Source organism: Rhinoderma darwinii, chromosome 2, assembly GCF_050947455.1.
Source record: "Rhinoderma darwinii isolate aRhiDar2 chromosome 2, aRhiDar2.hap1, whole genome shotgun sequence".
In the NCBI taxonomy this organism is placed as follows: Eukaryota; Metazoa; Chordata; class Amphibia; order Anura; family Rhinodermatidae; genus Rhinoderma; species Rhinoderma darwinii.
Genome location: NC_134688.1, coordinates 26,438,335 through 26,452,099, shown reverse-complemented (window position 1 = coordinate 26,452,099; position 13,765 = coordinate 26,438,335). Strand labels below are relative to the sequence as shown.

Below are 13,765 nucleotides of genomic sequence, written 5' to 3'. Positions count from 1 at the left end.
GACGAAGGAGCCATTTTGTTGGCGTCCGGTCGTGCAGAGCGCTATGATGCCGTGCACGGCTTGTGGGATTTGTAGTTTTTTCTGCAGCTCCCAGCATGCACACGTTTTCCCGCGATCTTGCAGTGTGGTAGGTATTGCAGCAGAGTTGGGTTCAGTTACTGTGTGTACTGTTACGTGTGGATACATGCAGAGTAATTGCATATTGCTATGGAGTGTGCTTAGGATTGTTTGTGTAGTTTTATGTCCCATAGGGGGTTATAGAGACAGTAATGGCCGGTCAGTATGCTGGGCGGTGGGAAAGTACCTCAAAATGCATTAGCACTCCTATATAGTTGCAATAAATCTAGATTATGTGAAATTGTAGATGTTGTTACCCTAATTGTCACTTCAGTGTCAGCCGGCGATGCCCCCATAACAGTGTGTCAGCCGGAGACGCCCCCATAACAGTGTGTCAGCCGGAGACGCCCCCATAACAGTGTGTCAGCCGGAGACGCCCCCATAACAGTGTCTCAGCTGTAGATGTCCCCATAACAGTGTGTCAGCCGGAGATGCCCCCATAACAGTGTGTCAGCCGGAGATGCCCCCATAACAGTGTGTCAGCCGGAGACGCCCCCATAACAGTGTCTCAGCTGTAGATGTCCCCATAAGTGTCAGATGTAATTATCCCCATAAGTGTGTCAGCCGTTAATGTCCCCATAATGTCATATACATATGCCCCCATAACAGTGTGTCATCCACAGATGTCTCCATAACAGTGTCAGTAGCAGTAATCCCCCCCACCAGACTGCGTGCCTAAAACACTGCCGGGCTCAGATATTCTAGATCATATTTTTTCTCCTATTGACTTCGTTTGGTAAAACCACAGACCATGAAAGCCGCCTGTAAAACTGCAAACACATAAGCGGCTTGGGGCCTGTTCACATCTGCGTCCGAGGCTCCGGCAGAAATGACAGATAACAATAGAGCAGCTGGCTGTGCTATTGTTTCCGGTGTATCGACGGACACCCTGATGGAAAGCCCAACGTATTAAAGTCAATGGGTTCCGTCCGCCGCCTGCGGGGTCCGCGTTGCAACGGTATCGGCATTCCTTTGTTCTACTCTGACGGAGCAGAACAATGTCCTGACGCAGATGTGAACAAAGAATCGGGTAAGGTAAAATCAAACACGCCTGACCCTAATTCACCCCGACATCTGCCGTCAGCGTCAGCGGAGGGTCGGACGCCGCCGTACACATTAGGGTATCGGCCAGTCGATGTTGACAGGTTCGGCCGAGTTTTAGCTAATCTGTATAGTCCGCCTTACTCCACCCCCTGCCCCGCTCTTTTTCTGAATGTAGGTAATCAAGGAGGGGGGACAGAGGCAGCGGTGGGAGTAACGCGTCCTCATCCTTCTCACTCTGCCATGGCTAATGGAGAGGAATCCCCCATTACCTCTGTAGGACATAATGGAACAACACTATTCAAATCTGACAAAAGAAAGAGCGTGCACCTTTAAGGCTGAGTTTACACGCAGCGTATCCGCCCTGTACGGCATAGGTAATTGCGTGAGAAAAATTTCACCAAACTGGTGCAGTTTTTTGGTTGGAACGTCTGCTGTGGAAACCTGCAGCACTTACCCTCTAGCACGCGACCGAGTTCGGGCTGTGAAAAACGGTCCGAGTGTCGGCTGGATTTCCCAGCCCGATCGCGGTACCGGTGAACGGGACTCCGAGAGCGGCACGTTTTTCACTGCCCGATCTTAGTCGTGTGCAAGATGTTGTATCCCAGGAGACCGCTGCAGCAACTTGGGATGAAGCGTCATCAAAGGGGGCCGGCCCTATGACGTCATACAGGCCGTCGTCCTGGGATGACATTTCATCCAATGTGACCGCCGCTTCAACCTGTGATTGGCTGCAGCGGTCACATGTGATGAAACGTCATCCCAGGAGGCCGGCCTGGAGGAAGAAACACAGACTCCTGTGTAAGTATAAGATTTTATTTTTTTCTGAGTAGCATTTTTGGAGGCGGAATCGCTGCGAACCCGTCGCAAAAAACGCAACAACTACTATTTGAATTCAATGGTGAAAACCTGCAAGAAATAAGCAGCGTTTCCGCAAATACAATTGGTTCAATACTAAGCTGTGCGACCGCACAGCTTAGTATCGAAATACATGAATTAACAGTATTGAACCATTAGAGGGGGCACGGTATCGAAGTTTCGATGCATCGCGCATCCCTAGTCACATTATGAGTTGCTGTGATGAAATTCACGCAAATTGGATCTGCCTGTTATTTCAATTTTTTACTTTCATTTTCGGGGGAATTTGGAATTCAGCCCCCAACTGGTTGATGATTTTGGTTTCCATTGACCGTTGATACGTAATTTTCACCACAAATGACATGATTTATATCAGTAAAGATTCTCAACTTGAATCTTTAGTACATAGAAATGCGATGTGTTTTTTTCGTGTATTTTATGTTTCTCTCGCCTTAGAAGTCCACGACGACGGCTGCTTCATCAGGGTGGATTTACATGAGACATTTTGGTAGCTTTTTTTTTTTTTTTTATAATCGTTGCCAAACTACATTTTTGCTAGAACCGCATTGGTTTTGCTGTATTTGTGAAAATTGCTCTGAAACTAGACCTTTTCTTTTGGCACCCCCTGCTTGTTCAATGTCTGTGGAGCCTGCTCTTCTGTGCATTGTGGGAGTTGTAGTGTTTGCTTCAGGCACTGTACTACAGTCTGATGTAGATTTGGGGCATGTCTGTCAACAAAGTGCTGTTGGCTCTCCATTACCAAACAGCAGGATTCTGAATGCAGCTTCGGATGTGAATGGAGTATGATGTAATTCCAGATCAGTATGAGATAAGTAAATAAAGATAATTGCAAAACTGCTCAACACTATATATGATCATGTTTTCAGTACGGTACAGTAGTTCCACGGAGAGGCAGGGACTCCTAGCGTCGTACATGACTATGATGATAGGAGCCCGGCTCCCTGCAGTGTGTTAGGTCCGGGACATGCGGACCGTATATCACGGACGGAACGTGGTCGTGTTCATGGGGCCTAAATCCGCAGCATGTCAATTGTATTTGCGTAATTGCTGCTTTTTTGTTGCGGGTTTTACCCATTAAATTCAATGCAGAGGTAAAACCCGCAAGAATTTGTAGATGTGGCGTTTTTTTGCGGCGGGAATGCGATCCGCCGCAAAAATCGCAAATCAGAAAAAATAATAATTCTTATACTTACGCAGAATTCTGTGCCTCTTCGGCCGGTCCAGCCTCCTGGGACGACGTTTCCTCCCATGTGACCGCTGCAGCCAATCACAGGCTGCAGCGGTCACATGGGAGGAAATGTCATCCCAGGAGACCGGGCTGCAGGACAGCAGAGGCACGCTTCGCCATGGCTACGGGTTAGTATGAAACGTTTTCTTTTTTTTTTTCTACTTACAGTTTTCCACAACGGATATTCCGGCCGAAAAACGTCACCATAATTTAGTGCGGTTTTTCGGCCGGAATTACCTGCGGTGACCAGGGCGGATATAATGTGTACTTTTACGCAGCATATCCTCCGTGTATGAACATACCATTATTGTTACTGCCTGTTGTGTATGTCCGGGTGTCATATATAATTCACCCGGTGAGTCTTCCCTTTGCACGGATGATATAATTGGACGTCTAGCACATCCCTGATTATTTAAGTGATTTCTTAGCATTTTGGCTCACGCAATTTGATCAAAAAGTGCTTCCCTATTGTAAGTAGATTCAGCAGTAATGCGTACTTATTTATATTTAGTGGCTTAGGTTACATTAGTGTTCACAGTGTGCGGTCACCATTTTCTTGTGTGCTGTATATATTTGCAGTCACAGCCGTTCTTGCACCTGTATACACGTTTTGTTTCATTTTGTTGGAATGTGCTGTTCAAACTTTTTATGTTGTTTGTGTGATCCATATATGTGGGGTTAGTGACTGCCTCCATTTTTGATCTTGCACTCCTCCCATTCTGCCCTGGGTGATTTTAATTCGTTTAATTCTGGTTCCTACCATCCCCAGATATATATGTAGGCTTAGTCCCAGTACTGGGTGTATGTGCAGCATAGGTTCCCACCTATAGAGGACGCCTTGTCGTGGCAGGTGGGCTCACACAATTTGATCAGAATGTGCGCTAAGAACCTCCCTATTGTAAGTAGATTCAGCAGTAATACATATTTATTTATATTTGGTGGCATTAGTGTTCGCAGTGTGCTGTCGCCACTTTCTTGTGTGCTATATATATATATATATATATATATATATATATATTAGTCACCCTGCGTACCAGGTGATTCTACCCTTTGCACGGATGATATAATTGGACGTCTAGCACATCCCTGATTATTTAAGTGATTTCTCAGCATTTTGTATTCAGCATAGAAATGGAATTATTACACTGCGACTTCCATTGTATTATACAGTCACTGCTGATTCTTGATTCTTGAGTCGTCGTTTACCGCTGCTCAGACAATCATGCAACGAGCTCCTCAGCATCTGTATAATGGAAGACTCTTCCTCCGAAGCTCTCGTTTAGTTTTTTCTATCTTTGTTCAGCGTGGGGCACTTGGAATCATTGTAAAACGGTCTCCTTTATTACTTCATTTTGTTTATGAGGAACAAGATGGCATTTATGCTAGACATGACAATAACACTCATATCACTGTGTCTATTTTTCCCCTAGACCTGGGCCAATTCGCATATCACATCCGAGATTTGTAAAATCCAGTTAAATTGTAAACATGAGCTCGTCTGCTAATACTCTGTAAGTAATCTTTTTTTTTTTTGTGTGACATTATTGTTGGCTATATTACTTAGCCTATGTAAATATACAGTATATACATACTATAATACTGACTCCTATATACAAGAATATATCTACTATAATACTGACTCCTATATACAAGAATATATCTACTATAATACTGCCCCCTATGTACAAGAATATAACTACTATAATACTGCCCCTATATACAAGAATATACCTACTATAATACTCCCCCCTATATACAAGAATATAACTACTATAATACTGCTCCCTATGTACAAGAATATAACTACTATAATACTGCCCCCTATATACAAGAATATAACTACTATAATACTCCCCCCTATATACAAGAATATAACTACTATAATACTGCTCCCTATGTACAAGAATATAACTACTATAATACTGCCCCTATATACAAGAATATACCTACTATAATACTCCCCCCTATATACAAGAATATAACTACTATAATACTGCTCCCTATGTACAAGAATATAACTACTATAATACTGCCCCCTATATACAAGAATATAACTACTATAATACTGCCTCCTATATATAAGAATATAATTACTATAATACTGCCCCCTATATACAAGAATGTAACTACCAGGGGCGGACATACCGCATGTGCAGCCGGTGCAGCTGCACAAGGGCCCCGCGTGGGAAGGGGGCCCGTTCCTCTGCTGGCCGACTCAGTTCTCAGCTGCGCGATGCTGAGGACTGAGACAGAGGCCCGTGGACCACTGGCGTAGCTATAGGGGTCGCAGCGGTCGCAATTGCGACCGGGCCCCGAAGCCAGGGGGGCCCACGGCCCCCCGCACCACATCAATAAAAAGTTACTATAGTAACTCGGGCCGCGGGCCCCTGTTACTATAGTAACATACTTTACTTACCTTCCTGGTTCCGGATCGCAGCGGAGGTCCTGACGTCAGGCGCTGTGCGCAGCACATGACGTCACAGCGCTATGCGCCGCGCACAGCATCGAGACGACAGAACTCCCGCCGCGGCCGAAGAGGAAGGTAAGATAGCCCTGACTGGCGGGGTCCGACTCCTGGGACCCGCCAATCAGCTGTTTTGAAGGGGCCGCAGCACTCGTACGAGAGCTGCTCCCCTTCATTCCTGTCACTTCATTCCGGTCACACTGTGAATCGGTTTCGGCGATTCACAGTGTGGGCGAGTAGTGAAATGAAGGGGAAGCAGCTCTCGTACGAGTGCTGCGGCCCCTTCAAAACAGCTGATTTGCGGGTCCCGGGCGACACATCAGCTATTGATGGCCTATCCTGAGGATAGGCCATCAATGTTTAGGGACTGCACAACCCCTAAGCCTACGATGTAGCAGGCTTAGGGGGCCCATGAGACAGGATCACAGATTGTGTGATGCTGTCTGCTGGGCCCTGTATCTAAGCCAATCACATGGTAGGCTTAGATACATGGCCCATGCGTGATCCTGTCTGCTGGGCCCTGTATCTAAGCCTACCACACTGTAGGTTTAGATACAGGGCCCCAGCACACAGTAATCTTATACTGTATAAGATTACTGTCTGCTGGACCCTGTATCTAAGCCTACCTTGTGGTAGGCTTAGATACAGGGTCCCACAGACAGTATCACACATGGGCCCTGTATCTAAGCCTTAGGGTATGTGCACAGACACTAATTACGTCCGTAAGTGACGGATGTATTTCGGCCGCAAGTACCGGACCGAACACACTGCAGGGAGCCGGGCTCCTAGCGTCGTACTTATGTACGACGCTAGGAGTCCCTGCCTCGCTGTGGGACAACTGTCCTGTACTGTAATCATGTTTTCAGTACCGGACAGTTGTCCGGCAGCGAGGCAGGGACTCCTAGCGTCGTACATAACTATGATGCTAGGAGCCCGGCTCCCTGCAGTGTGTTCGGTCCGGTACTTGCGGCCGAAATACGTCCGTCAATTCCGGACGTAATTAGTGTGTGTGCACATACCCTAACACATGTGTTACTAATCATTTTTTGTGTGTTTTCTTACAGGTTCGGTCGTTGGACTACGGCGGATTCCAGGACTACTTCGATGACAGCTTTTTTTTTTATTAATAAAATGGTTAATGAGGGTTGTGTTTTTTTTTTTTATTTCAATAAAATATTTTTTCTATGTCTTTGTGGTTTTTTTTAAACTATATTACTACCGCCTTAGTAATGGCCGCCGGCTGATTGACAGCATCCATTGCTAAGGCAGGGCTTAGTGTTAGCCGGTGCAGAGGCTAACACTAACCCCCTTTATTACCCCGGTACCCACCGCCACCAGGGGTGCTGGGAAGAGCCGGGTACGATCCAGTACCTGACCATCTGTAGTGATGGTCGGCCACTGGGGTGGCCGCAGGCTGGTATTATCAGGAGGGGAAAGGCCAGATACAGTGGCCCTTCCTACCCTGGTGATGCTAGGCTGCTGCTGCTTTATTGTATCTGGCTGGTTATGAAAATGGGGGGGACGCCACGTCATTTAAAAAATAATTGGAAAGAACGATGTCGGGTCCCCCCCAATTTTCATAACCAGCCAGATACAACACAGCAGCAGCAGGCAGCATTACCAGGGTGGGAAGGGCCACTGTTTTTGGCCTTCCCCAGCCTAATACTACCAGCCTGCGGCCACCCCGGTGCCTGCCCGTCACTACAGCTGGTCGGGTACTGGTTTGTACCCGGCTCTTCCCAGTACCCCTGGTGGCGGTGGGTACCGGGGTAATAATGGGGGTTAGTGTAGACTCTGCACCGGCTAACATTAAGCCTCGCCTTAGTAATGGAGGTTGTCAATCAGCCAGCGGCCATTACTAAGGCGGTGATAATAAAGTTTAAAAAGATACAAGCACATAGAAATTTTTTTTATTGAAATAAAAACACAACCCTCATTAACCATTTTATTGAGAATAAAAAAAACGCCGTCATTGAAGTCCTCGTATCCGAAGTCCAACAACCGAACCTGTAAAAAAAACACAAACACACAAAAATAATCAGTAACACATAAAGAAGCAAAATTATTATTCTTACCTTTCCTGGGTCCAGCGCTGGAGCCGCAATGTCAGCGAGCTGGGCCCTGTATCTAATCCTATCATGTGTGATACAGTCTGCTGAGCTGTGTATCTAATCCAATCATGTATGATACTGTGCTGGGCCCTATATCTAATCCGATCATGTGTGATACTGTCTGCTGAGCCACTGTATCTAATCCTATCATGTGTGATACTGTCTGCTGAGCCACTGTATCTAATCCTATAATGTGTGGTACTGTCTGCTGAGCCACTGTATCTAATCCTATCATGTGTGATACTGTCTGCTGAGCCACTGTATCTAATCCTATCATGTGTGGTACTGTCTGCTGAGCCACTGTATCTAATCCTATCATGTGTGGTACTGTCTGCTGAGCCACTGTATCTAATCCTATCATGTGTGATACTGTCTGCTGGGCCACTGTATCTAATCCTATCATGTGTGATACTGTCTGCTGAGCTGTGTATCTAATCCTATCATGTGTGATACTGCCTTCTGAGCCACTGTATCTAATCCTATCATGTGTGATACTGTCTGCTCAGCCACTGTATCTAATCCTATCCATAGTTTATAGGGTCGTAGTGCTATAGATATGCTATGCTGTCTCCTATACACACACTTTTTTTTGGGGCGGACACATATGTATTGGGGCTATTTCCCGGACATTTTAAGCCCTGAGGGTATGTTCACACGGCAGCGTCTGTTACGGCTGAAATTACTGTGCTGTTTTCAGGAGAAAACAGCACCGTAATTTCAGCCGTAATGGCATGTGCAGGCGTCTTTTGCTGCGTCCACTACGGAAGTAATTGAAGCTGGTTTTCCATGGAGTCCATGGAAAACGGCTCCATTTACATCTGAAGAAGTGACAGGCAGTTTTTTACGCGCCGCCTTTCGACAGCGGCGCGTAAAAAAAAATGACCATCGGCACAGAACATCGTAAGACCCATTCAAATGAATGGGCAGATGTTTTCCGACGCTTTTGAGCCGCATTTTCGGATGTAATTCAATGCTAAAACGCCCAAATTACGTCCGTAAATAGTGTGTGTGTGAACCCAGCCTTAGTGACGCCCCGGCTGCTAGTGCTGCATTGTTGGGTCACTTAGGAGACCCAGCGATGCAGCTGAAAGCGGACCGTCGGCCATGAGAAGTTTGCGGGGTGGGGGGGGGGGCCCTGGCACATTATCTGCACAGGGGCCTTTTGCAGTCTGTGTCCGCCACTGGTAACTACTATAATACTGCCCCTATATACAAGAATATAATTACTATAATACTGCTCCCTATATACAAGAATATAACTACTATAATACTACCCCTATATACAAGAATATAACTACTATAATACTGCCCCCTATATACAAGAATATAACTACTATAATATTGCCTCCTATGAACAAGAATATAACTACTATAATACTGCCCCCTATATACAAGAATATAACTACTATAATACTGCCTCCTATATTCAAGAATATAACTACTATAATACTGCCCCTATATACAAGAATATAACTACTATAATACTGCCTCCTATATACAAGAATATAACTACTATAATACTGCCCCTATATGCAAGAATATAACTACTATAATACTGCTCCTATATACAAGAATATAACTACTATAATACTGCCCCCTATATACAAGAATATAACTACTATAATACTGCACCCTATATACAGGAATATAACTACTATAATACTGCTCCTATATATAAGAATATAATTACTATAATACTGCCCCCTATATACAAGAATATAACTACTATAATACTGCACCCTATATACAGGAATATAACTACTATAATACTGCTCCCTATATACAAGAATATAACTACTATAATACTGCCCCTATATACAAGAATATAACTACTATAATACTGCTCCTATATACAAGAATATAACTACTATAATACTGCCCCTATGTACAAGAATATAACTACTATAATACTGCCCCTATATATAAGAATATAACTCTTATAATACTGCCCCTATATACAAGAATATAGCTACTATAATACCGCCCCTATATAGAAGAATATAGCTACTATAATACTTCCCCTATATAGAAGAATCAGAACGAGGGGAGACAAAAAGCCACGGCGCCACTTGGTATGGATCAAAAAGGTGATGTAAGGGGATGAAGAATATAGATGCTCACCGTATGGGTTAGAAGAGTAGAGCACTGGGGTCCACGGGGTAGCTGCTGCCAGATCCGGGCCGGCCGCCAGGGAGACCGCTTGGGTACGAAGATTGCAGATAAAAAATGAGGATCTATACGGCGCTGCTAATAGTTGCGGACAGATAAGATTGCTGAGATCGGGTGAATAGTTTTGTAAAAAACTGTTTTAATTGCAACGCGTTTCAGCACCGAACCGGCGCTTTCATCAGGCATGAGATTTACAGAAGAAAAGAGACAAGTTTATATAGCGCCAGTTCAGACTGGATAATTGCACAAAAAAACCGCGAAAACACAACAGCGGGTCAAAGTTCAAAAGTACAATTCAATAAAACATATCATAATATAAATACATGGAGGACAGATAAAAGGTATATATAATAAAATAAAAAGGCTGTGTACTCTACAAAAAAATGTTTTGGAGCGTAGCAAGTTTTTAAAAATAAAAAAATGAATAAATAATAATATCGTAGTTTAATTAATTTTATTGAAAAATGTGGATGGTATCAGTGAAAGTTGTTTGGCTGGGGGTTGTGTATACTGTTAGGGAGTACTACTGTATGTTTTGTTTTCATGTCGCCACGGGAACCAAAAGGGTAACGGAAGCCGACGCGCTCCAAACAGAAGTGGAACGCAAGGTGGAACGCAATACGCGAGAGAAAGATGGGATGCTCAGGCAGGACCGGCGGAGGCTGCTAAGCCGGGACAGAATATGGGCATCGGACGAGGGGTGAGTAGAAGAGGATTGTCAGATATAAGTGTGTGACCGAAACTAAGATTAATAGAGAGGTCTAACACTAGGGTATTTGAAATAGGGCCATGAATCAGCGATAGCAGGTGAGAATAGCAGAGGATGTATGTACGCAAACGGAAGGTACGTTAGCATCAAGTGTTATATATAGCAGGAAAAATTAGTGGATGTTAATTTAGCAAAAGACACATGAACTCGGATAAATGTAGTGGTGGACCAAAAGAGGATTTGGAAGTGCTTAGATAATGCCATATTGTGGAGGACTGAAGGATAGTCGGATTGATTAATCTAAAGATGATTCTGCGATATCATTTAGACCCAAAGGGTGAAGGGTGTTCATTTTGAAAATCCAGTAGTTCTCTCTCTGCTTCAATTTGTTGAATCTATTAGGGACGTCACTGCTGATGTGCTCTATTGGAGTAATATTGATTTTATTGAATTCGCAGTTATGCTTATGAAAAAAATGCCTAGAGACACTATGCTTAAGGTATCCATTATTTACATTAAATCGATGGTTATTAATTCTGGTTCTCAAACACTGAGTGGTTCTACCAATGTATTGTAAATGACACGGACACTCTAATAAATAGATGACATAGGAGCTACCGCAATTCAGGAGAGACTGTATGGTGAAAGTTTCATTGGTGGCTGTGGATGTGTAATCTATTTTTCTGTGACTAATGGACTTGCAGCAGAGGCAGCGTGAGTGTCCGCATTTATATGACCCTTTGATACTAGAAATAAAGTCAGTATTGGTTATAGGATGTTTATTTGTTCTGCTAGGGGCCAATATGTTTTTAAGGGATAGGGACTAGTCGATGTCAATAGCTATATTGACTTCAGAAGCGCCCACCACCGTCCCTGGTTGAAGAACGTACCTTTTGGGCAATTCCGTAGGATTAGAAAAAACTGCAGTACTGACAATGATTTTGATAATGAATGCGCGGTCCTCGAAAAAAGGTTCAAAGATAAAGGTTTCCCAAAAAATCTCATCAAAGGTGCACGATTAAAAGCTTCTAAGCTTACTCATATATCTTGCCTTAATCCCTCAAGCAATACTCCGAAATTGGATACAACTAATCCCAATCTGAATTTCATCACCACCTACAATAGGGGCAATAAAATAATCAGGAACATACTTTCGAAGCATTGGCACATTCTCAGAACTGATCCGTATTTAAAGGACACATTACTATGCAAACCTAATATTACTTTCCGTCGGTCCCTATCCCTTAAAAACATATTGGCCCCTAGCAGAACAAATAAACATCCTATAACCAATACTGACTTTATTTCTAGTATCAAAGGGTCATATAAATGCGGACACTCACGCTGCCTCTGCTGCAAGTCCATTAGTCACAGAAAAATAGATTACACATCCACAGCCACCAATGAAACTTTCACCATACAGTCTCTCCTGAATTGCGGTAGCTCCTATGTCATCTATTTATTAGAGTGTCCGTGTCATTTACAATACATTGGTAGAACCACTCAGTGTTTGAGAACCAGAATTAATAACCATCGATTTAATGTAAATAATGGATACCTTAAGCATAGTGTCTCTAGGCATTTTTTTCATAAGCATAACTGCGAATTCAATAAAATCAATATTACTCCAATAGAGCACATCAGCAGTGACGTCCCTAATAGATTCAACAAATTGAAGCAGAGAGAGAACTACTGGATTTTCAAAATGAACACCCTTCACCCTTTGGGTCTAAATGATATCGCAGAATCATCTTTAGATTAATCAATCCGACTATCCTTCAGTCCTCCACAATATGGCATTATCTAAGCACTTCCAAATCCTCTTTTGGTCCACCACTACATTTATCCGAGTTCATGTGTCTTTTGCTAAATTAACATCCACTAATTTTTCCTGCTATATATAACACTTGATGCTAACGTACCTTCCGTTTGCGTACATACATCCTCTGCTATTCTCACCTGCTATCGCTGATTCATGGCCCTATTTCAAATACCCTAGTGTTAGACCTATCTATTAACAGGTTCCCGACCGCTGGCCGTAAATATACGGCCAGCGGCCAGGGTCTCTAAAGTCCGGCGTATAGTATATATACGGCCGCACTTCAGAGACTGTGCACGCGCGATCGCGTGCACACAGCTCTATGCCCTGGCTGTTGCTAACAGCCATGGGCACTGGGCAGAATGTCAGGGGTCAATCTTTTGGCCCCTGAACATGTGATCGCTGTGACAACCAATCACAGCGATCACATGCATTTCTGCATAGAAAACAGTGTGCACGCGATCGCGTGCACACAGCCCTGTGCCCTCGCTGTTACCAACAGCTCTGGGCACTGGGCAGAGTATCAGGGACCAATCTGATGGTCCCTGATCATGTGGTCGCTGTGAAAACCTATCACAGCGACCACATTTGTTTTATTTTGACTTTTCTGGCAGTAAATCTCCTGCCTCTTTTCTTCTCCTCAAACATTCTTTCAGTTTGAGGAGAAGAAGAGACTCGGGAGAATTGCTGCCAGAAGAATACAGTGAAAAAAAATACAGTTACACTAAAACATTCTCTGTATAGATAGATTTCTATCTATCTATACAATCTATCTATCCATCTATCTTTTTTTCTATCTATCTACCTTTCTTTCTTTTATTCTATTAGAATAGGCAGGTAGGGAGTATATAATTATATATATATCCACATATATATAATATATATAGCAATAGCGGTTTATTTTTTTGTTAGCGGTAGTGTAGATATATATAGCAGTTAGTTTGTGTGTTTTATAAAAAAAAAAAAAAAAAAAAAAAATTTGTTTAGTTAGTGTTAGTGTTAGTTACGTTATGGCGAGGAAGTTGTTTAGCGCCGAGGAGGCATACGCCATGCTGTGGTCTGAGTCGGAGACCGCATCAGAGATGGCGTCCGAGATGGAACCTGTTTTAGGTAGTGACGATGACAGCGTCACTTCAGGTTCATCTTCAGGGGACGTTGTCCCTGATGCAGTCGAAACTGCAGAACATGAAAGTGCAGGGCCAAGTAGCGCTGTAGCACGGGACAGCCT

The 13,765-nt window shown here is 43.7% G+C and overlaps 1 protein-coding gene across 3 annotated transcripts in view; it reads left to right on the top strand.

The window, feature by feature from the left end:
• The first annotated feature begins 17 nt into the window (after window positions 1-17).
• MRE11 (MRE11 double strand break repair nuclease) overlaps window positions 18-13,765 on the top strand; it is a 297,684-nt gene continuing 283,936 nt past the window's right edge. For 2 of the 3 annotated variants that reach the window (XR_012881284.1, XM_075851485.1), the window contains exons 1-3: window positions 18-127; window positions 4,696-4,776; window positions 10,575-10,709. Coding sequence is in view for 2 of the 3 variants with exons in the window: in XM_075851485.1 (XP_075707600.1) it covers window positions 4,754-4,776; window positions 10,575-10,709 (158 nt within the window). In the remaining variant the exon portion in view is untranslated. The remainder of the gene's footprint in view (window positions 128-4,695; window positions 4,777-10,574; window positions 10,710-13,765) is intronic. The other variant, XM_075851486.1, reaches the window with a different exon arrangement.